This window comes from Acanthochromis polyacanthus, chromosome 17 (genome assembly GCF_021347895.1).
Source record: "Acanthochromis polyacanthus isolate Apoly-LR-REF ecotype Palm Island chromosome 17, KAUST_Apoly_ChrSc, whole genome shotgun sequence".
Lineage (NCBI taxonomy): Eukaryota > Metazoa > Chordata > Actinopteri > Pomacentridae > Acanthochromis > Acanthochromis polyacanthus.
Genome location: NC_067129.1, coordinates 14,176,845 through 14,202,343, shown reverse-complemented (window position 1 = coordinate 14,202,343; position 25,499 = coordinate 14,176,845). Strand labels below are relative to the sequence as shown.

Below are 25,499 nucleotides of genomic sequence, written 5' to 3'. Positions count from 1 at the left end.
CCATAAAGACATGGATGACAGAGTGTGGTGTGGATGAACTTGACTGGCCTGCACAGAGTCCTGACCTCAACCCGTGTCGTTGTTTCTCTCTCTGGTGTCCATGATGTGCAGGTGAAGGAGAAAATGTCCGTGACACTGACTTTCTTTAAAAGTATTTTATTAAAAGAAAGAGCAGCATCAGTACAGACAGAACCTGCCTGGAAGGAGCCGGCCAATTGAATCCTCCTTGCTGGACAATGACCAGCAATCAGGTTTTATAGGTTTTCAACATATAGGAGGGGTTAAAACAAATGGTTCTTTATTGCCTACCATATGGGGAAAGCAGAGAGCATCCCCAAACAAACCCCCATGTCTACAACAGCTGAAGAATCCCTAAATCAGTGTTTTGGACAGAAGAACCCTCATAAAAACACCTCCAACAGGGCTCTGTAAACAGGAGAACACTTTCCCATGGCATGGGTAGAATATAATGCAGATTCCATCTGTGGTCAGAGACACCAGAGCAAACACTGCATCTCCTTTCAAATACTAGAACAAACAAAACAGATTCTATACTAACTTATTAAGTAATACATGTAACAGATCAGATACCACACCCGATAGAACACATCTGGGATGAATTAGAGCGGAGACTGAGAACCAGGCCTTCTGGTCCAACATCAGTGTGTGACCTCACAAATGCGCTTCTTCAAGAATGGTGAAAAATTCCCATAAACACACTGCTAAACCTTGTGGACAGCCTTCCCAGAAGAGTTGAAACTGTTTTAGCTGCAAAGGGTGGACCGACATCATATCGAACCCTATAGATTAGGAATGGGATGTCACTTATGTTCATATGTGAGTCAAGGCTGGTGAGCAAATACTTTTGGCAATATAGTGTGTGTGTGTGTGTGTGTGTGTGTGTGTGTGTGTGTATATACATAGGCGAAAGTGCTTTCCAGTAGAAAACATTGCATTAGCCTAATAAGTTTAAATATAAGGGTTAAGATCAAACAATGTTGACTTTGTGTGACAGAAGTAATCTACATACAGTATTTAGAGTTAAACATGTAAAATATTATATAAAATACAACTTTCCCTGATTATGTTACACATTAAGGATTTTAGTATGACTAATTATAGGGATAAATGTAACTTCCTTTGAGCTACGTTGTGACATTGCACAAATTTACATTAAAACCCAACAAATCTAAGGATTTCTAAAATCTCCTACGCGCAAGCATTGTTTTTCTTTTATGTGTAATATTTCTGGGTTTTTTCCCATATAAAGTAGGCTGTCTGCTGCCAACAAGAAACCTCTGGTTCATTGTAACAGAAGCACTATATAGATTAATGCAGCACAAGAAATTAGACTTGCTGCAAAGAAACACATTGCATGTTGCTTTTGTAAAGAGAATTTTTCTATCTCCTCTGAACGAAAAATGACAAGTTATTTACAGTATGACAGTGAACACAAAACTTTATATTAATTCAGTTGACCTGTTTCAAATGGTTCAACAAGTGTGACCTGTGAAATTGTGAAATTCTCCTGGACACATCAGAAACTCTGAAGTCTACATTTCATACACTGACCAAGCAGCATCTTGTGGTTTCAGTCATAAGGGCCTGAGTTCTCAATTTTTGATGGTCATATTAATAGATGATTAAGATGTAAGCAGATAATAACCTCCTAAATTTACATCTGAGTGTACATTTTACCCATCTTTGCAACAGCTGGTTAGCTCATCTTAGGATGCAGGTTCGTAATACTCAGGCTGTCCTGCTTCAACCATTGTTTTCCTTATCACTTCCTTTTCCTAGATCTTTTTTAGTTGTTGCTAGGGAGGCTCCATAATCAAGATAGGCTGTTCGGTGCACACTAGAGGATGAAAATGTTCAGTACTGCGAATCCCAGTGAAATGTGTTCTAATACGAATGTTTCATCAAATATTTGAAAAATGGAAAATTGGAAAATGCTCAGCGGGTAGTGTCAGTTTCCTAACGCCATTTCAGGTTTTGTGTGGACATTCAAAAACCACCTTCAAATGAATATTTTACCTTCATAAGTTTACTATTTAATAAGTATATGTCACTGAGTGTTGAGCTGCTCCCAGTGTAGAAGTTTTCCTAACGGATGAGTCACTACTTGCACATTTTTTACTGCGTTGTACTTTGCAACATTTATTTTGCAAAGGTTAATTTAAATCCTGCATTCTTATTATTCATATTTACCAGTTAGCAGTCGTCTTGTCTGAGACGACACATTACAGCCACCTGTTGGTGCGTTGTAAAGCCATCTGCACGCACATTGATCTGCCACAACTTTAAAACCACCAGCCTAATATTGTGTAGGTCCCCAAGCTTGGTGCCTCCAGGAAGACTCTGACCTGTCTTGGCAAGGACATAACTCCTCTGGGAGTGTCCTGACCCTGGGACGTTGGCAGTGGATCCTTTGGGTGGAGCCGCTGTGGATTTGGCTTGTTCCAGTGAATCCAGTGATGCTCTTTTGAATTAAGCAAATGGAGTTAACCCCTCTGGCAGTTTGTCCTTTTACTTGAGCCTCTCTTGAGTAATTTTTGCTTTTGTGGCAGGTGGCTTTGTCCTGCTGATGGGGGTTGACGTTGTGGAAGGATGTGTTTAGTCGGGAACAATGTACAGGTGGCTGGTACTTGTCAAATCAACATCCGCATGAATGCCCGAACCAAAGGCCTCCCAGCAGAGCATTACATTGTAATAAGTTCTCAACGGGATAGCTTTCCTATGCCTACTTTTTGTTGTCCTGTTATTGACAACACCGTCTGTTAATGGTAATTGGCAGCATTTTAGGGAAAATGGGACCCAATAAAAATAAGGGTGAAGAAGTAGCAGCCTTGTCATTGTTTTCTACAAGAAAAGCTAAAACAAACCGTCAGTGGATGAAGGAGAATTAGCAGAATAGCTAGATCAATTTATCTAGTTGTGGCATTAAGCCGTGTTCACCTGTCTTCTACCTTAATGCTAAATCACAAGTATCTACTTGCAAGACGTCCCTGCAGAAACAGATGAGAACTAAACGTACAGCAGCAGGTTGGAGACTGTCAGACACGCCTAATGTTTGTGAGGTGTGCTTCATCTCCTTGGCAAGGTAACAAAAGAAAACAGAAGTGTGAATTGAACTTGAATGTAAGATTGTAAGGTGACCCACATTGTCTAGACGAATGAGGCCATGTAAGGTAACAGGCTGGAAGAGACCAAAGAGTACTTTTGCTCTGTTAATGAGGCACCTACCGCCCACATATGAGGTCATTAACTTAATGGCAGCAGCTCCAAGCAGTCATCACTTATCACAGAGAAACAAGGCAAATGGAAATGGGTGGAAACTAACCACAGTGTGCTCAGCCTACTGGATTTGGGAAAAACAGATATTATCACGCTAAAGATGGATGTTCTGAGGCATATTGTATGTCACACCTGCATGCCATTTCAGAGATACCCTGATTTTTCAGACAGATATGATAGTGTGAAAGAACGAGAACACTCAATGGGAGGCTTTGGTGAAGTTGAAAAGCAACAACAGCAATAAAAGGAAAGCAAGGCGTGCACAGGCAATGATTTCCATGCTGAGATGAATAGAGCAGACAATCCCTTCACTGTGTACACTGTGTAGGGAAACATGCCCGTCTGGATCCACAGGCTGTTATACAGAATTATTACACTAGCCCACTGACAATTAACTCTCTGAGATATAGCCATGGCCATAAGTTTGGACACAAGTACCATGACACTTGTGAATCTTAGAAAATACCACAAAATTGTCACTTACAATACAGCACACAACTCCTGAGAACTATATTAAGTTTCATATTTAAAAAAAACATCAAAAGAGTTTGGTGTCATTTTGTTATTCTTACCAAATTCGGTTGTGAAAGTACTGCATTTTTTTGTTATTTTCTTCTAATATTATGTTTTGGGAACAAAGTTGTTCCAATTGTTGGAATTTATTGATAATATTATATCCCTTGTTGATTTGTTGACTAATTAAACTGGTGCTGTCAAAAAATATTAGTTATGTTCTGTAATAGACATCAAAACAGACATAGTAAGTCATGCTGTGTCCAAACTTATGGCCATGGCTGTAGTTTCATAACATTAAAGTAAAGCTCATCTTGATGTCTCGTAAAAGAGTGTTTTTATTGAAAACAAGCAATACAGGAATGGCTGATGAGAGTTATAGAAAGGATCTTTAAGAGAGCACAATATTGCAGCGTGTGGAGAGATCAAACGGATAAGAAGGCAGTCGTGTGAAAGCAGCTGACAATTTATGCACTGATCTGGACTTTAGTGGAATCCAATTTTGCAGAAAATAACATTTTGAAAGTACTGTATAACTGTGACATTGTGGTGATGGCATGAAAGCAGCCCTGAATCTGATGATCCTCACACTACTGAAAACAGTATGTACTATTACAGAGAGTGTCTGGAGGTGTGGAGAGTCTTGTACTGGTAAACAAGAGGACTTTGAAAAGTAGGACAAAGGATTTTTGTACGTTTCGTACCGAAGAAGGAATCTGATAAGTGGCCCTCTCTCCTTCAGGGAGGGGAACTGGTTAATTCCAAAGAACAAGTCACAGTCAGATGCCTTCCAGAGTCATTGCCTCAGGCATAGATTCACGGAAGAGCGAGTAAAAACAATAGGGGGAGTCCAGAGAAAAGAGAATAATTGCCTTGTGGTTACAGACACCCTGGACAGATCCTCCATAATATCATCTATTAGTTTCTTGAGCTGCAGCTTTGAAGATCAGTGTGGTGGCTCCAGACGTCACCATCTTGGCAGTACCTGACTTTTCTCAACATATGACAAAAATAAGCATGGAAGTGGAGTGTGAGTGGAACTGAGGCAGGGGAAGTACAGATGTCGGCACCATGAGCTGTCCTGTGATGGCACACACCTTTCATTCAAAGTGGTCACATCCTTAAATATGCACAACTTTTAGCGTTAATACAATTTTCATGGGTACGTTATACGAAAATGTATCCGTCTTACAGTGGTCATGAACAGGGACATTAGCTATAGAGACCAAAACCCTTATTGTTGTATTGTACAGGTTTGTTTCTGCTGTAAAGTTGGGAATTTTAAAACGGGATTATATTGGGATTGACTCACTTTTGGAGCAGCCTCGAGTGGCTATTTGTGGAACTGCAGTTCTATAACACTTTTGCTTGCTTTGACCAGCCCATTCTGCATAATGATCTGGTTGCACTTGCTCCTTATTCTGCTATAGAGGGGCAAAAACACTCTGGCATGCTTGCATTTATTTAAACCAGTCACAATTGTCTTGGGGCTGCATGGTGGTTTGGTGGTTAGCACTGTCACCTCACAGCTAAAAGATCCCTGGTTCACCTCCCAGCCTGGGCCTGGGATCTTTCTGTGTGGAGTTTGCATGTTGTCTTTGTGTGAGTTTTCTGCGGGTACGTCCTCCCACAATCCAAAAACATGCTTCGGTTAATTGGTAACTCTAAATTGTCTGTAGATATGAATGTGAGTGTGATTGTTCATCTGTATATGTAGCCCTATGATAGACTGGTGACTTGTCCAGGGTGCCCCCTGCCTTAACCTTAAGTCACCTGAGATAGCCTCAGGCCCACCCATGACCCTATTGAGCATTAAGCAGTGTATAGATAATGGATGGATGGATGGATTGTCTTGGATGGAGTGAAGCGACGGATGCAGCTTCAGTGTTCACTCAAAATAGTGAAGAGTGGAATTGTTTTAGTGGGAAATTTGCATGTGGGAAGATGAGTTCTGTCTTTAAAATAGACAATCTACCAAAGAAAAACTAGAAGGTCTGCCTTACTGCCTGATCCAAACTTTCAGCAAAACTTGAAATGTTTAGCATGGTAGGTTGTTGCTTGGAGATTGTTCTTGTTTCTGGTAATAAAGTGGATTGTGGAAAAAGTAACACACCAATTGTAGAAGCGGGGTAAAAAGATGTGCTGTTATTAGAGGCCGGTACTTATAATATCTGTCTACTGAGTCAGACTACTTCTGTGCTGGCTTCATTCTTCAGCCTCAAGGTATTGCTGCTGGTAGAATTGTGGTTTTGTGAGTGTGTGTGGGTGTAAGACACATACTCACCTCCAGATTATCCATCCATAATGAAGTCTTTTTTGTGAAATGTTCGCCAGAGTTACTTTGATGCAACTCTAAAACTTAGGCATTGTATTTCCTTTGCAGGGTTCTGATTGAGGAACTGAGATACAAGGAACCAGTCGTTTGACACTTGTCTCTCTTGAGTATACATGTTAGTGTTATTTTGATAGTGTGAGCTTGCACACTCTTTGGGGGCGTACATTTCACATCATTTGAACGGTGGTGCCTTTTGGTCAGTACTTTGCATTTTCAAAAGGATTTAGGGCCACATCTTGCACCTCACCTCGAAATGTTTTTTGTCTACTAGCTGTGTGTTTGAGTTAAAAGGGGTACTAGAGCCAACCTGAGATTTGCCACTGAGCAGAATCCAAAATGGGGTAAAGGAGATGGTTGTGACCCTTTTTAGAGTTAGCCACACTTTGGAGGCTGTTGTTTGAATGCTCAGTGTTGTAATGGTTGGATACAAGTGACTTCTTTCATAAAGAGTGCGTACATCGTCTGTGTTGCGTGTCCATTGACTGGTTTGAACATTATAATGCCTACTTATCCATGTTGGCCTCAAAGTTTGGATTCGAAGTTCATTCCTTTCAAGATCTCTTGACCGTGGAAACAGTTAACCACTGTATTCTCAATCAAGAGATCTTTCAGTCTCAGTAAACTCATTCTCATAGCTGATGAGAAATCGCTCTACTTTCTAGTTCCAGGAAAACATTCTGAATGGAAACTAAGGTTTAGCTCAAACAGAAAAACAGGTTTCAGACAAGAAACAGAAACACCATTAAGCAGTGCTGAGAACAGAACAACCCCTTGTTTATTAACTTTATGAGGGGAAGAAAAAAAGCATGTGATAATGTGCACAAAACATCTCACAGTAGACTATTGACTTCAATAAAATTCTTCACAAAGCCAAGATCAACAGCTGCTTTGATTTTTTTGTCATAATCAGCCCTGTCAGTGTATGTCCCAGCTTAGTCAAGAAGGCCTCATGTCTCACATCATATTCGTAATACTCACTGACTAAACCATGTATGCTATCAAATAAACCAAGATTTCTTCATTAAACTCTCCCACAGAACTTTGGCTTTTAATAGGTGTGCTCTGTTCAGTGCAGGGTGGTAATCTGCAAGGTAGTTAAAAAAAAACTGCTGACCACACATCCTCAGGTGTACCGAGAGCTCATTTATTACATTTTACGTTAAACAAAACACTAAATGTTTTTTTCTGGAACGTCAAAATTATAGTGGTGGTTGTGTAGACAGGAAATATTATCAGGAACACTATAAAACCACATAAACATTCCTAACAGATTTACTGCAGTGACATTATTTTGGTGATGTGCCCAAATATGACTAATTCGTGCAGCACAATGCAGTCCTAGACTTTCTCCTCAGCCTACTAGCTGATTACACCCACATGTACTTTCTGCCCAAACTGGCACTTTGTGCGCACAACAATCAACCACAACATCAGAGCCTAATATAATAAAGACTATGAAAGCCCAACATTGTGTAGGCCACAATTGTATCACCAGAGCAGCTGTGGCCAGTCAGGGCATTGAAACACAACCTCTAGGGGTGTCTTGGAGGATGGATCAACGCGTTGGGCTCTGTGTCATGTTCCCTGAGCTGTGCATGGGCAATTTTTGCAGCTTTTTGTCCTGCTAGGGAAGGCTGCTGCTGTTGAGGAGTGCCATTGCCATGAAGGGTGAGCTTGTTCTTCTAACATCGACGTGAGCACCCAGACTCAGGATTCCCCAGTAGAATATTGCAGAGTAAGAAGATGATTGTCACTGACTTCATTTTACTTGCATTTTTTTTAGGTTTTTTATTTCCTTTTTTGTCTTTATTAGATGAGGATAGTGAAGTGACAGACATTAAATAGGAGCAAGAGCAGGGAAAGACATGCAGTAAAGGTCTGTGTTGTGGCCATAGGCGTCAGTTTAGGGGGGGACGGTGGGGACGTGTCCCCCCCACTTTTTGTCAGGGGTCATTTTGTCTCCAACACATTCAAATTCTTCACATGTAAGCCGTTGTAAACCCAGTTATTTTCAGTAGTATAGAAAATTCCGACGCTCCTGAACGCACCATCCGCACTCAGCCGAGAGTTGCACAGGCATGCAGCACACCTTCGTGAGGTTAAAAAAAACAAAACGCGCAGATGCTAAATTTGCGCCTGTGCCAAGTGGAAGCTCCGACCAGAGGCGTGCAGGGGCAAAATTTCGACCCGGGAGAATTAGTACTATAGCGGCCCACAGACCCCTCAACCCGCATGTACCGATAGCTCTACGGCTTGAGCTTCCGCCTTTGGTGCGGTGGTTGTGAGTTTGAGCCCAGCTTGTGGCATTTTGCCGCCGTTCTTCGACATTTTCTTAAAGTGCTGTGGTCTCCGTCCCCCCACTTTTAAAAACAAACTGACGCCCTTGGTTGTGGCTGATCAGTGATCCATGTACGGTACTTCCTCAGAAAATAAAATCTGTGTCTCACTGGGGCCTTCTTGGTAAATAAAGAACTGAAGAGGAGGGAGAACACACATGAATATTTCATCGAAAACAAATAAATCAAACTCCTTTTTTAAACAAGCTACACTATATTACCAAAAGTACTCGCTCACCTGCCTTGACTCGTATATGAACGTAAGTGACATCCCATTCCTAATCGATCCGTTCTCTACACCGCTTTATCCTCACTAGGGTTGCGGGGGGGTGCTGGAGCCCATCCCAGCTGATTTGGGCGAAGGCAGGGGACACCCTGGACAGGTCGTCAGTCTGTCGCAGGGCTACATATACAGACAAACAATCACACAAACATTCACACCTACGGGCAATTTAGAGTCATCAATTAACCTCAGCATATTTTTGAACTGTGGGAGGAAGCCGGAGTGCATGGAGAAAACCCATGCATGCACAGGGAGAACATGCAAACTCCATGCAGAAAGATCCCAGGCCCAGGCCGGGACTCGAACCAGGGATCTTCTTGCTGCAAGGCGAAAGTCCTTTCGCCTATGACACTGTGCAACCCCCATTCCTATATGATGTCGGTCCACCCTTTGCAGCTATAACACCTTCAACTCTTCTGGGAAAGCTGTCCACAAGGTTTAGGAGTGTGTTTATGGGAATTTTTCACCATTCTTCCAGATGAGCATTTGTGAGGTCACACACTGATGTTAGACCAGAAGGACTGGCTCTCAGTCTCCGCTCTAATTCATCCCAAAGGTGTTCTATCGGGTTAAGGTCAGGACTCTGTACAGGCCAGTCAAGTTCATCCACACCAGACTCTGTCATCCATGTCTTTATGGACTTTACTTTGTGCACAGTCATGTTGGAAGAGGAAGGGGCCAGCTCCAAACTGTTCTCACAAAGTTGGGAGCATGGAATTGTCCAAAATGTCTTGGTATGCTGAAGCATTCAGAGTTCCTTTCACTGGAACTAAGGGGCCGAGCCCAGCTCCTGAAAAACAAGCCTACACCATAATCCCCCCTCCACCAAACTTTACACTTGGCACAATGCAGTCCCACAAGTATCGTTCTTCTGGCAACCGCCAAACACAGACTCGTCCATCAGATATTCAGATGCAGAGGCGTGATTGGTCACTCCAGAGAAGGCGTTGCAGCATGCTTTACACCACCGCATCTGACGCTTTGCATTGCACTTGGTGATGTATGGCTTGGATGCAGCTGCTCGGCCATGGAAACCCATTCCATGAAGCTCTCTGCTGAAGCACTGCTCTTGAGCTAATCTGAAGGCCACATAAAGTTTGAAGGTCTGGAGCGATTGACTCTGCAGAAAGTTGGCAACCTCTTGGCACTATGTGCCTCAGTATCTGCTGACCCCGCTCTGTCAGTTTATGTGGCCGACCACTTGGTGGCTGAGTTGCTGTCGTTCCCACACACTTCCACTTTCTTATAATACAGCTGACAGTTGACTGTGGAATATTTAGGAGTGAGGAAATGTCACGACTGGATTTGTTGCACAGATGGCATCCTATCACAGTTCCACGCTGGAATTGACTGAGCTCCTGAGAGCGACCCATTCTTTGACAAATGTTTGTAAAAGCAGTCTGCATGCCCAGGTGCTTGATTTGATACACCTGTGGACATGGAAGTGATTGTAACACCTGATTCTGATTGTTTGGATGGGTGAGTGAATACTTTGGGAACACAGTGTATATGTGACATTGATGACATGAGGCGACTGTTAATGTGATTTTCAGAACATCGAGTCCAGACTGAAGGTGCTGCTTCCAGACGATGTTGGAGCTGCTCTCATGGACGGAGTCGTTCTTTGCCATTTAGCCAATCACATTTGTCCTCGGTCTGTCGCCAGCATCCATGTACCATCACCTGCAGTGGTAAGCACACTGAACCTTCAAAGAGGGTCTTTTGTATTTTAAGTTATCACTGTATGATCCTAAAAGAACTGTTTGTTTTTTTTAATCATTATTGCTGTTATAAAAGGTGGGCCATAAATTTCCACACATAGGAAAAAAACAGTTTATGTTGGACAGCTGTTTTTATTTATATAATGTACTCTGTATGATTAGCATTGTTTCAAAAACACATTTTAATTTGTGCATTAGCACAGTTGAAGTTTTGCTTGTCATGGCGTTGGTGATACGTTCCTTCAGATGATTTATGTCTTGTGTCTTCACCTGATACAGCATGGCCTTCAAGTGCCCCCAAAGATAGCATCAAATGCATCTTCTGGGGGATCTGAAACATAAAAAAAATATACATTCTACATTTTCCTATGTATGGAAACTTATGGCCCACCCTGTATATGTTGTTGTTTACGTAATCTACTTCTTCCAGTTTTGATTTTGTTTGTTCTCATTTTACTTTCATTAACTAACGTGATCGATATTCTGGCCTCCAGCCAAAGCTTAGCATGGCAAAATGCCGCAGGAATGTTGAGAACTTCTTGGATGCCTGTAAGAAGTTGGGTGTACCACAGGTAAATACAATTAAATTTGTCATTCATGCATTACATGTTGTCAAAACAAACCCAGTTTTCCACAGTGCTAAAATTTATGATCTTCCAATGATAGAATGATACAGAACGTCAACCAAATCTGCAAGTCATGTCATACACACTCACTGGTTTAGTTTGTCATTTAACAGAAACCACCAACTGATGGACACGTCCTTAAATAGCTAATTTAAATAAAAACAACATTTGTTTTCCTGGGTAACACTTACCTGAGAAATAGCTATTCAACCAGGTAATGCTGACAGAAAGCCACCCCTGTCTTCTTTGCTGAGTGAAACTGATGAAACTTGTCTCTCTGCTAACTCAGGACCAGCTCTGCCTGCCACATCACATCCTTGAAGAGCGTGGTCTGGTGAAGGTGGGCGTAACCGTCCAGGCCCTGCTGGATTTGCCCACATCCAAGTCCACGCAGCTGTCGGCTGTTTGACACGAACCTGAATGTTGCGTCCGAACTGCAGTCGTCCAGCACACCTCTGTTCCTAGCTCAAACCTGCACCACATCGCCAGGGACCAGAGAGCCCCTCGGGGCGAGGACCCAGTGGCTTGTGGGCCTTTTGGAGCCTGCTTCTGCCTGACTGAAACAGGAGACAGGGGGGTGAAATGCCTCCGTCTTCTAATATGATGTCAGCCACCACCCACTTCTGGTCCATCGCATTTTCTCTTGTATCCTGTTCTTTGTTACTGGGGTCATCCTGTATGTGTGTGGACTTGAACTGGACAGCGAGTTTCCTGAGCTGCTCAGTTAACATTTGCTCCCAGACATGACAGTGGGTCTAAAAGAAGACCTGCACAAATCTATCAGCAGTGATGATTGAGTCTGCTAGTGCCAGAGCAGATAACATTTCCATGCTGATGTTGGACACATCGGCAGTGAGGAGATGACAGACGCATAACTCACTCTTTCACGAAAGAGGACTGAGCTGCCTCGCAGCCACAAACTGAGTGACCTCACTGATTTCTTACACTTGAGTTTCTTTTTTGTGGAATTTATTTTTGCCACAAAAAAAAAGAATTTTGGAATTTATTAGTGTTTGTTTTTTTACACACTTCATCAGGTCCTTACTTTATTTACTTTTGCACAGCCAAGCCTGATTCATGAGTATTTATTCGTTATGTACTGCTGCTGAGCAACTGCATCTCCCCTGCTTTTTAGGGAAAACTGCAAGCAAGGATTGGATTTGGTGTTGTCTTTTGGGAAATCATGCTACAGTAGACATTTTGCTTGTTTTACCGAAACTCTGGTGTGACTTTAAAATCTTTAAACCGCTGTACAAATCATGTGTAACTCTATAGCAAAGTTCTTTCTCAGTACAAACCTGCATGCACCATTGATCACTGTGATAACGTGCTTGGCTGTTGCCAAAAGCAAAACGTCTTCTTTTGTAGCATTTTTTTTCCTGTTCACATGCAAGTTTTTGTCGTTTTTGTTTTTGTAGTATTCTGTACATTAACTTTTCTAAAAGTTTTATACTTTCTCCCCAGTCATTGCCAATTATCACTGGCCGTTTTTGTGGAGTTCAAGCATAGATTTGCTGTGAACTGTTGTACTCAATGCAGCAAGGATTTTATTGCTTTGCATAACCTCTGAAGAAATGTGTTTATACTGTGTGTGTTTGTGAGTGGAGGTGTGAGTGACGGGCCTCTGGAGCAGAAACGTGTTGAGTGCTGCCTGGAGTCAAACCTTCCTCACATGGCCTTAACGTACCGCCAGGCCACCCTGCTGTAAGTGGTCTCTGATATACTTCATTGTTTCAGGGAAATTAAATTATTTATGTATTTATTTAATAGTTTTATTTGTACATATTGTTTCTTTGTGTGTCTCAGCACAGACATTCTGATCTCTTGTGTGTTTTTCTGCTGGGCTATACTGTTCAATGCAGCAGCTCTGAGAGCTCAATGCACTGTAATTTGAGAAAACACGTTCCAACAGATAAAGAAAGTAGCTCTGCACATTTCACAACAAAGGTGCAGCAGTTCCGAAACATGCTGCAAATAGCACCAAATACAAGAGAGATGTTTTCGAAGGGGAGAACAAATGGAAAATTGACATGTTGTCCAACACGTCTGACAGACAGCTGACATAAATTACAGTGCCTATAAAATGTGTTCACCCCCGTGGAAGTTTCTCCCTTTTATTGCTTAACACTGATAATTAAATAGTTCTTGCTGTTCACACGATGCCTGTGCAACTTGACAGAGATTAAGGAGTTTTGCAAAGAAGAGTTGGGTAAAATTTTAGTGTCCAGATGTGCAGAGCAGAGTGATACCTACCAAGGGGTGAATACGTGTACAATCGCTCATCTGACATTTTGTGTTTTTATTTAATTGGCATTAATTTGTAGAAATCCATTTTCAATTTGACATGAAACAGTGTTTTGTTTTGTTTTTTTTTGTAAATTCTTGTCATTAAAGCCAAATTATATTGACCAGGATTCAGTGATGAAAAAGGACAACTTTCAAGGGGGATAAAGACGTTTCATAGTCAGTGCAGGTGAATTTAAACACATCGGTGACAACTGTCATACTTTTTTTCCAGTTGTTACATCACAATTTTCAGCATTTTCACACCGTGTGTAATTTGTCAGTTGAGCAAACAACAGAGTTGACAGCTTCAAACATACCTAAATAAAAGAGGTGTGGCTCAGTAGCACAAACATTGTATGGGAATCAATCACTTTTACGAAAGAATTAAGGATTTCTGAAGTGAAAATTCAAGTTATGACAGTCAAACAGGATTGTCATCTCATTAAATTACAGTTTACTTTTTGTCTAAAACTATATGCTTTTAGTTCCTTATGTGTGCTTTGTTATGTCTGAAGGGTGATATCAGTTTTCTTGCCAGACAGTTGGCGTAACTGTTTTGACGTTTTTGGAGAAACATAACATTCCCTCAGGCAGGTGTGGTGTGCCATTCATTTCAGAATTGGGTCTCCAACATGTACTTGGGGTTTGATTCGCCAACTCTGGCATGACAGTAATTAGACTGGAAATTAAAGTTAAGTATCTCTTTGGTTGATTCTAAATATAAGTATTCCAATTAAACTATGAATAAATTAAAAGTGACAGCGAAGGTGATGCCGGCCAAATGATCTCTGTTTCTGTACTTTCATGGTTTGTAGCGGTATTTTCCTGTCACAGAGCATGTCACAGAGCAGCAAACACATCCAAACTGTGCTGATTTGTGGACAATATCTAATTTGCAGTACACACCATTTTCATGCGTAGGATGGAGATGTATGCACATAAAACCGAGGAATGTCATGCTCCATTTTCCAGACTGTACTGTATTTGAAAATGCACCTTTGAAGAAAAGCTGCTTCATGAACTCCATCGACATCAGTTAAACGGCTTCTGATGGCCCAGGCTTTGCTGCTTCAGCTGTGGCTGCTGAGGGCTGACACAAATTCCCATTTTTACAAACTATACACGGTGTTTAGAGCAGATTTTAGTGCCAAAAGATCTAGCAAAGCAACACGCAAAGTCTTTCTTAGCTGAAACATCCAAGGACAACAGTACTTGCCACCATTTCAACACCTTGAAAGTCATCAGACATCGTTGTGACATGGCATAGTGTGCCATAAAGGAGAGGTATCTTTTGTTTTTTTCTTGTATTATTTCACAAATTTATTAAATTCATCTGTATTTTTTTTCTTTTAATACATGAATTGGTCTTTTATCTAATGACTTCCCTGTACAGAATGCTTTGGATTGTTTAGCAAAAACAGCTTCTTTGTTGATGAGCTGATTCACTACATTGAGTAAGTTGAAGTGGACTTGCTACTGTTAAGACCCATAGTCTATTGGCTTGTATTTGAGGCTTAATACACCCACTCTGGTGCTGAATTTAGCGAATTACCATTACTGATTAGATCTTCCGATTTGCTTCTCATGAGGAGCTCTGCTTCCTCTGAATAGGCTGTATTTACTAACTTTGTGCCGTCATATTCCAAAGAAAAGATGCCACAGAGATACAAAACAATTCAGAGCTTCCAGTTTATCAGATCTCACTTGTAAAATATACACAGATCACCACAGACTCAGGTCACACCCTTTTCTTATGCAGAAAAAACCTGTGGATATCTTTGAGTGAGTGTATTAATCTGATCTGTTTTTTGGCTACATACAGTCATAGCCTCTATAAATACCACTATATTATGTTCTGCTGCTGCACACAGGCAATTTTTTATGGTCCTGGCTGCTATTTATTTATCAAAGAAGCGGCTTTTTAAAAGATAGAAACATATCAAGAGAAATGCTCAACAGTGGGCTCCATCATTCAAGGCATTTATCACCATGTGAGATCCATTTATTCTGCGACACTATACATATAAAATCTGAAGAACAAGCACCCAACTTGTAGCACACTGCCCTGTGTTAGCATTACAGCGCCTGGATGGGTTTATCTGAACCACAGAAGTCACAGGCTTCAGCACTGATGGCAGCATTGCATCGGTGTATATTTACAGCCTTGGAAAGCAGAAAGTGACCTGATACCTGAACCCAATTCAAGCATGCTGTGTTCAACTTTGGGGGTTTAAATAATTCTTGTTAAAAGTTGAACATAGTTGAAAACATCTGGCCACAATTTACTGTATGTGTACTTTCTGATTTAAAGTAATTGGAGTGGAAAGCTGTAAAGAAGTTGGGCAATTTTGGAACTGAATTTGAACGCGTTGTTCTGATTCTGGCACTATTTGCACAGTATTAGTATTTTGTGGCTTCCTCATCATTCATGATATTGTTTTGGTTGTGGTTTTCCATGGGATTAAAGATCTTCTATTAGGGGTAAATCATAGAATAAACAAGTCTTAAATTTTCTCTCCCAAGGAAAGAGATCAAACCATCCAAACCACCTTCTACTGAAGCTGGAATGAGTGTGTACCCACATGTAGCTGGTGTTATCCCCATAAAACATATAATAGGTTCATAAAACGCTTTTTTCACAAGGTGTGATGACTTCATGTGATGAAAATAAGTCTCTGTAACAGAGGCAATTAATCACTGTGCAGTTGGTCCAAGTGCTGGATGTGACTTACCTCTTGTGTATTTTCTTGTTGTGCACACACTGGATGCCTGGGTGTGTCATAACTCACCAACTGTTTCAGTCCAAGTAAATAGAACAGCTTTATTTCCGATGTTCATTCATTGTAATTATCGTTAGCATTTAAACTATCCATAAATCACTCACCTGTTGGCACATTCAATCTGCTGTTTAAGTCTTAAAATTCCAATTAATGTTTTTGTTGTACAGACTTACTATATACAACAGAAGTGCACTTAAAAGTCAAGTGATTCAACCTTGTACACAAGTCTGGATACAAGTCAAACAGTGGGGTGTTTGCTTATATGTAAAATGAAAAACGAGCAGATTAGGTTTACTGTATTTAAAATACAGGCCCCATAGTATATGAACTTAATCCAACGAAATTCAATCCACCTTTTATTACTGAGATTTAGCCCTTTTATTTATTTTTTATGTCCACCGGTGTCTTTTGATGACAAACACAAACCTACATGGCATGGGCGATTTAACTTTCAAATTTCCAGAGAGATGTTCTTCCATTCTCCAGAAACAATTTGTGCTTATAGCTGGAGGGGTTGTGTCGTGTTGTGTCTTTTCTCTTTGAAGTACCTTCAGGGCATTCTGTTGGATTCAAACAAAGTGCATATTTGGCTAGTTGACAGTTTTTCTTCTTTAGAAAGTCTCCTGGGATTTTAGCAGAGTGCTTTGATACATCCGCAGACACTCATGGTGCCATCTATAAATGTCATCTCCCCTTTTGCACTCATGCATCTCCATATTATCACACTTACACTTTTGTGCTTCACTGTTAGGACAATGCACTCATTGTGGTCGTAAACATACACGTTGCGAAACCTCATCTGGCCAAAGAATGTGCTCCAATATTCTTTCTTTTCATGTTACTTAGCAATATTTGATTTTGCTGTTTTGTACCAAGCAGCAAGTTTGTTTTTTTAATGGTATTCATAGAAATAGACAATAAGCATTATTCTTTGCACTGCCTATGCTGTCACAGAAACTCTTGATTTGTAGTGTGGGTTAGGGTTAAGGTTAGCGCTTGTCCATCTCTGAAAACAGAGCTGGATTGTACAAGTAGTGCACTGTCAGTGGCGTCATTTTAGGACAGCTAATGCAACTCCTATTAGTCGAACTATTACTTGTCCAAAAACAGCTGATTGTTGCTGCAACTGCGTGTTGATTTTTAGTTCAGTAATTCTTCTATGTCCATCTCCGTTATTGTGAAGTCTGACTTTTTTTTAGGTTCTTTGACAGTCTTTTTCATGTCGAGCCATGATGCAGACATGCTGACAGACACGGCCCATACGTCCTAAGTTGAGAAAGTTCAGGTTACCAGATCTGTTAATAATCATGTTAATGCACAGGTGTGTTCACTTTTTGTTGTTTTGTGATCACAGGTTTCCTAGCTTGTGTGTGTGTGTTCACTTTTGTCACACTGACTTTCTTCTTTAGAGCCTGTATTTTCAATATGGTGTTTCTACAGGATTTGTTTTGGATTCTTTGTAATAGTTCAAACTCTTCTTGTCAACTTGAAATATTTTAGTTATTGATACAATTTTGAATTGTTTGATGTTTAATTGATATTGTGCTTTTTTTCTGTATGCTGAACTTCTAAGTGTGGGGCTCCAGTTCCTTGCTTTGGTGTCTATGTGAGGGACCACCTCAGTAGAAGAAATGTTCAGTTTTCTTTGATTCAAACAAAGGAAATCGCAACAGCCCTGATCTCTGTTGCCTGTGCAATGTAACTATGTCATCAACACACTGATGCCTTATTCTTGTTTTACCTGCAAACACTACTGAATGCCATGCCCTTTCTTTTATTAGTTGTACTGAAAATGAACCAAGTGCCAAATCATGAATTCATTACTTCAAGGGTATCATTTCATCGCGCCAATTAGTATCTGAGTAGAAGATTCTGCTGGTGCCACTGTCTGATAACTGCAGACAGATATCTCACAAGGAATCACCTAGATGCACTTGCAAAATAGATGGTCTTTGCTCCAGTCAGATGTCTGTTGGTATAATTTTTTGGCAGGTGGCACAAACATTCCTCCTTTTTATACGGGATGACAAGAAATCTTGCAACAGTGGTTTCTGCGGTACAGCTGAAGATAGCATGAAGTTTTGCCAGCTCTAGTCATACAAATCAACTGTGTATCTTCAAAATATCCAGTCATTTTAATGTGAAATGTCCTCATTGTGCTTCCACATACAGTATCATGTTGCTGAGCAGGACGGTACCACAAAGAGAAAATGTCATACTGAAAAGACCAAAATGAAGAAATACACATGATATTTTTAATCTTTTCTAACTTTGGCCGACCTTATGGGAATATTTTCACGGAGAACAAAGATGGTCTATTCTCGATTACTTCAGAAGCCACTCAACAAGGCATTTCTTCTTGGCCAGCATGGACTGGAGGAATGGTTGTAGTGACTGGAAGCTCTCTCAGTGTAACTAAGAGCATGTGAGGATTGTTCAGAAGCAGAATTGATAACAGATGAACCAATTCTTCGAAACGACTGTTTGGAAGAGGTGAAAATCGCATAGTCTCTGAAAGTGCTATTCGTCAAACTTACAGGTTCTTTTTAAATATGAGTTGTGAATATAATGTTTTACCTCAAAAACAGTTCTATGAAGTTCTTCCCTATTTGGTACTTCTGTTGTTCATGGTACGGTTAATAAATAGAGGACTTCATAGAGGGTTCTGTATGTTTTTGAGGCCTGGGAGCAAGTTTGTGTTTCTAAGGGAGGGCAATGTACAAAATGTTGTTTTGTTTTTTCTTTAAATTACAGATCTTTCCCTTTACAGCAAACTGAATGAACAGTCTGAAATGCTTGCAATATGGATAAGTTAAATTGGCATATCATTTTCTACAAATAGTGGTGCTGATCTATATTTCATTAGTGCATATGTGATCAATCTGTGGCATTAACTACATCAGTACCTGTTATTGGTTCAAATGTCTTTATTACATTGTGCTTGTTATGATTTAACATCCTGTCGCTGTCATTTCATTGAGGCAAAACAGTGAAACAGTGAGTCATGTCCAACTACTACACTGCCGACAAAATCCAAGCTCATGTATATAAGCTTTTTGTATTTTGAAACTAGTCTAATGCATGTAAGACTACAGAATGACCGAAGCTGAACCTCTGTACATATCATCTGTATAAATTCCAGGGTTTTCTTAAGAAACAAACATGGTGAATATAAATAAAGTCGAACTCTTTGCAGCGCAGGCTGTGTTGTCTTTCCCTAAAGCGACATCTGCTAATTAGACACTGATTCATTGTGTCAGTATACCAACTTGTAATTAGTTACTTTCACAGAACTCCAAATTTTTAAGACTCTCTGCTGCCAAGTCCTGACTACCTTATTGACATATGTCTCCCACCCTGGTTCTATATCTTTAAACTCTTTGATTTTCCTTCTTTTCCGCTGTTATGTTGAACTTTCCATAGAACTCAGTCTCGTTTCCAATTTAAAACAACTACTGCTTACCAGAAATATTCTGCTGTATTTCCCCAGAAGATAAACAAACATCTTTCCAACAGACTGTTGTTATTATCCATACAGTTCTTGTCACGGCGAGCAGGTGGACCCAAGCAGAAAGCCACACTACCAGGGCTGGCTGAATGCAAGTGGTTTATTGTTGGGGATGAATAATGGCCAGGATGGGGAAACCAGAGTGCATGAGAGGGGGGGTCCAGGCAGGAGTGGGGGTTCCAGGCAGGAGAGGGGGTTCCAGGCAGGAGAGGGGTTCCAGGACAGCTGGCTGCGTGGAGGCAGGAGAAAAACAAAGTTAGAATAAGCAGGAACTCAAACAGAAAATGTTAAAGGCTAGAGAGCAAACTGAACTGCATGGTTCTGGTTCAATACTCTGGCAGGGAGTGGAAGGCTGAGCCGGTACTTATTGTAGAGGTGAGTCGTTAGTGAGATGATAGTCAGCTGTCCGGGAGCCGTGGAGGTAGTTGATTGCCTGAGTGGAGTCAGCTGAGAAGCTAGACTCCACTCAGGCACCGAGCTGTGGGAGGAGAGACAGGGTAGAGAAGCGGATGGGAGACAACTAGACAGACAGACAGGGCAGAGGAACGGAACTGTGACAGTTCTTCATAAATCATCCATCCATCCATCCTCCATACACCGCTTTATCCTCATTAGGGTCGCGGGGGGTGCTGGAGCCTATCCCAGCTGACTCGGGCGAAGGCAGGGGACACCCAGGACAGGTCGCCAGTCTGTCGCAGGGCTACATATACAGACGAACAATCACACTCGCATTCACACCTACGGACAATTTAGAGTCATCAATTAACCTCAGCATGTTTTTGGACTGTGGGAGGAAGCCGGAGTGCCCGGAGGAAACCCACGCATGCACAGGGAGAACATGCAAACTCCATGCAGAAAGATCCCAGGCCCACCCCAGGATTCAAACCAGGGATCTTCTTGCTGCAAGGCGAAAGTGCTAACCACTACTCCACCGAGCAGCCCTTCATAAATCATTATTATTGTTATTATTATAACTTATGGTATTATTTTTGCATCTTTGTAGATTATGGGCTGCAGTCACAGATACGGATGAACAGTAGTTTTTCTTTGTCTTTGAAGTCTGAGTGCGTAGTGCCAATTTGAGGTTATTACTGCATGCAGTTTTGTGGGAGGCTGATGCAGCTAAGCTATTTTTGTTGGATGATCAGTGGGAGATCTAATGCACACACATTAATTCTCTGCCTGCTGAAGGTCATCTCTGCAGTACTATAATGGGCTGAAGCTTGCCCCCCTGATTAAAGCAGTTGGACTGCATATACAGCACTTTATTTACTGATTCCATTTGGTTTACTGTAGGGACTTTGACACATCTGACAAGTATGCTTAGGAGCGTCAACCTTTGGTACTTGAACACAAAGACACACAAGCACACACTTGCTAAAAGTCCTGTGTTGTTGCAGGCACTTTTTTCCTTGGAAAAGTGAGTTTGTCAAGGATTCCAGATATACCGGCTCTCAGTATTTACATGGAGCCTATTTTTAGATTTCCTTTGTGTATTTTCACTATTTTCTCTATCTTCTTTCTGTTTCTTTTTCTCTTACAGACAACTTCTGTTCCTCTGTAGGTCTTTTCTAAACCATACAACACCAAAAGACATTCAAATGATGAAACTCTACATGATATTTTGTTTAAGGGGCTATCTGTGTACATTTTGTTTTGACCAAGAAGACATTTCTGAATCTCTGAATAGTTTTGTGTTGACTGAACTCTGTCTGTGCGAAAGTCTAATAACCTGTTGGATGTTGGAATCCAGCAGGCCAAGTCTGTAACCAGGAGCTGTGAGATGATCACGTTGAAGGTAGAGCACATAACTTTTCTGATTCTCCAGATGTGCGAGGTTCACGGTACATGCTGATGTAAGGACAATATGCAGACTGGAGTGATTCAAATGATGCAGGTATTTTGTGTGATCCTTGACCAGTCTCTCACAGGACCTTATTATGATGGAGTTATTGCTACAGGGTGGTGTTTGTGGAGGCTTGAAACTGGTGACTTCTTTACTGGTATGAAGGTGTTGACCTTGAGGCATGAGGGGACAACAGCTTGAGGATGTTTGCTAGTTTATCCAAATATTTCCTACAGAACTCAAACTACAGCTCTCTGTGGGTGAGCCTTGTTTAAGGTTCTGCAGTCTCACCGCTGTTGGTCACATCTACACCTACCCTATGCAGAGTGTTTCGAATCTGTTTTTTTTTTTTTTTTTTTTTTTTTTGTGAGATTTTTTCTCTCTAATGAGTGATTGAACTCTTCCCTGGCCTGTCCCTTTGCAATAATTAAGCTCTTTCTTCTTAATGATGTTGCATCTGATGTCCTTTTTGGTTTCATTCTTGTTTTTGGGCCTTTTAAAGATAAAACTCTGGTTTCATGTTGAACTAGAAAAGCACTCGGAGAGCGCATACCTCCGCCATGCCGTGTGTCTGTTTGTTTGTCTGTCCGTCTGTGTGTGTGAGTGTCTGTTTGTCTGTTAACAGCATAACTCAAAAAGTCATGGACGGATTTTCACCAAAGTTTTACAGGATGTCCGGAAGAGCAAGAGTAAGAATCGATTAGATTTTGGAGGTGATCCGGATCACCGTCTGGATCCAGGAATTTTTTGAAGGTCGAAGGACAATTGAGAGATGGCCGATTCTTATTCTTGCTCTTCCGGACATCCTGTAAAAATTTGGTGAAAATCCGTCCATGACTTTTTGAGTTATGCTGTTAACAGACAAACAGACACACACACACACAGACGGACAAACAAACTCCGGTGATTACATAACCTCCTGGCGGAGGTAAAAATGGCAGCCACAGACTCTAAAGGTGATCTGAAGCTTAGAAGCAAGTCTAGCTCTCTCATACCGACACTAATGAAGAAACTAAACACACCTGAGTGGTCACTAGCACCTCTGAAGCTAAATGTCCCAAACATTATGGTGCCCTGAAAAAGTGGAACTACAAAACGAAGTGAGATTTTTTTCGTGTCTGTAAACATTGTTTAAGATGGAGCCTGTAGTTTCAGCGCCCACAAATGCCATCCAGCAGACCACTAGGAGATATTTTCACAGCCTGACAAAAACTTTACTGGATTATAATAGCATACCTCAACTTTAACTTAAATCTGAAGTGTGCAATTTAATCACGTCACAGCTGTTTGATTGCAAATTTAAAACTGCAGAAATAAAGGAATATTATATGTCTTAGTACCAGACTTTATGGAGAAACAAGTTGACATTAAGTTCAGTTTAAAGAGTTCCTGAAAATACCTGTTAAATTATTGTTTATATGTGGAAAGCTTTTCTCCAAAGTCGATTCCTCTGCATTCTCATCCTCTGCCTCATCTTCGTGAGAACTTTTTCCCTTCATGCTTTGTTGACTTTTCTGTGGCCCTATATGTTTTTTTTAAGCAACTCACTTCCTTTTATCCTCTGGGCTTCTCCTCCCTGCCTGTCCTGCCACCCACCAGGTGTTTTTTTCTGGCTTGTTTTCAAGAGTTTCCTTCAGTGTTTCCAGCCTCCTGGCAGGCTTCCTAAACTGCTCTAGACTTTTGATGTAGACAACACATGCACGACTGATTCTATTGTTCAGATTGTTGTGTGGCTCTTGAATTAACCTGCCATGACAAGTTAATTCCTACCCTGGTCTGTTCGATTTTTACTTATTAGCAACCATAAGAAACTATATCTGCCATGTCTACGTATGTTTGTAACTGAATAGGGGCACACGTATAATGCAGATAAGGAATCAAAACTGTGGTGGTTATTTTTATAGTTGATCACCACCCCATGCTTCTGTATCACAACAGAAAACACTATTTCTTATCACAACAGATAACACCATTTCTTGTGCTGCTGAAATCGTACACACAACGATTGTGTTATTGTGGCATGTTCATAATTTTGTAATCAAAAATCTAGCCGTGTCAAGTCACTGTTATTTATACAGCATATAAAAACAACAGCTGTTGAGCCAAAATGCTTTCCAGTCAGAAAATAAGACTGCCGTTGTAAATGTGGCAAGTTAATATGTAGTGTTGTTTATGATGTGAATTTACAAAAGTAACTTAAAAATGTATGGTTAAAGTACGACAAAATGGTTTGAATGTGGGACCCAGAGGAGTAACTGTGAGGCTGACCTAAGCGGCCTCAGGGTAGAAAAAATTTATTGTTATGCTATTATGGAGCTAAACCATTAACGACTTCCAGTGTAAATGAGCCTGTAGTGTCTATTATTTTTTACCAGTTCAGAGCCTGGCAGCTGCATTCTGAACCAAACTGTAGTCAGCTAAGGTTGGATTGAGTGAACCCCGTACTCAGCAGACGGTCGAGCTAACAAAAACATGGAAAACAGTTTCCAGGCAATTGTCAGATTGAAATCAGCCCCAGTTTGGCAAGGGTTCTGCAGAATATAAAACAATATCATAACTAAGTTAACACTAAGCCTCTTAATAACAAGCATCAATCTTGTTGAGTCATAACTGAAACTGCTGAGTCCAAACCACAAGGATTTGAAGGCTTGATTTACTTGGTTTTAAAGTCCTAAGTAAGTAAGAGGGCTGAATCTAAACCACAAGTTAAACCACAGCCCTTTCAACAGATCATGATGATCCAATTAAGGTTAAAACTGACGTTGTCTTCACATTAAACCATCTTGTGTTTTGGAATCAGTGTGCTGACATTAATCATTTGTGCTTGTTATTGGGCCTTTTCTTGTTAAAGGCTGCTTGACATATCGGAATTTTTTCTAACGAAGTTGAAATATTTAATTTGATGATGCATATAAAACTGTTGTTATCTTTGCTTTCTGTTTCAATATGAAGAAAATCATTCGATGGTATCAAGTTAGTTTGTCCAACTGAGGTGAATTCTTCTCCCTACACAGAAATCATCCATCCATCCATTCTCTACACACCGCTTTCTCCTCATTAAGGTAGCGAGGAGGTGCTGGAGACTATCCCAGCTGACTCGGGCGAAGGCAGGGGACACCCTGGACAGGTCGTCAGTCTGTCGCAGGGCTACATATATAGACAAACAATCACACTCACATTCACACCTACGGGCAATTTAGAGTCATCAGTTAACCTCAGCATATTTTTGGACTGTGGGAGGAAGCCGGAGTGCCCAGAGAAAACCCACACATGCACAAGGAGAACATGCAAACTCCATGCAGAAAGATCCCAGGCCCAGGCTGGGATTTGAACCAGGGATCTTCTTGCTGCAAGGCAAAAGTGCTTACCACTACCCACTGTGCAGCCCACACAGAAATCAGGTGTTCCAAATTTTTACCACCCAGCATGACAAACAATACTGCAATAAAAGGGTGATTGAGTGATTGCTTGGTGACTCCAAGCTTTCTCGTAAAATTCTGAAATGACACTACACATGGTAAGATTTGCCTTGGAGCAGTTTTCAAACCATTCCAGGGAAGACTCCTGGTAACAGACTATGTACAGTATATACACTAGTGTAAAAACTATTTGGACACTTTAGATGTTACTTATGATGCAATACCAGGGATTAGGAATTGAGAATACCAGGGAAAACAAAATAAGGAAGGCATCTGAATGGTCCCAGATTCACTTAGCAGCATGACAAAGATCTCAAACACAGTCTACAGCAAGAGTCACAAAGAATATCCTTAGTGACAAGAAGAACAAGAAGTCCTGCAACAGATGGTGAAGCCCTGATCTCAACATCATGGAACCAGTGCGATTACATGAAGAGACACTGAGACAGACCAAATCTACCTGCGTACCAGCAACAAGTTCTCCGAATTGCTGAGGTCTTTTGAAAAATTGTATCTGAGTGTACCTATGGAGAGTTCATAGGTACATTC

The 25,499-nt window shown here is 41.0% G+C and overlaps 1 protein-coding gene across 1 annotated transcript in view; it reads left to right on the top strand.

Moving 5' to 3' along the window:
* The window catches only part of lrch2 (leucine-rich repeats and calponin homology (CH) domain containing 2), a 53,927-nt gene extending 34,555 nt beyond the window's left edge, over positions 1 to 19,372 (top strand). Inside the window, 3 exon segments of the mRNA XM_051937219.1 lie at positions 10,318 to 10,455; positions 10,980 to 11,057; positions 11,401 to 19,372. Coding sequence (XP_051793179.1) covers positions 10,318 to 10,455; positions 10,980 to 11,057; positions 11,401 to 11,520 — 336 coding nt within the window. The 3' untranslated portion in view covers positions 11,521 to 19,372.
* The last annotated feature ends 6,127 nt before the right edge of the window (positions 19,373 to 25,499 follow it).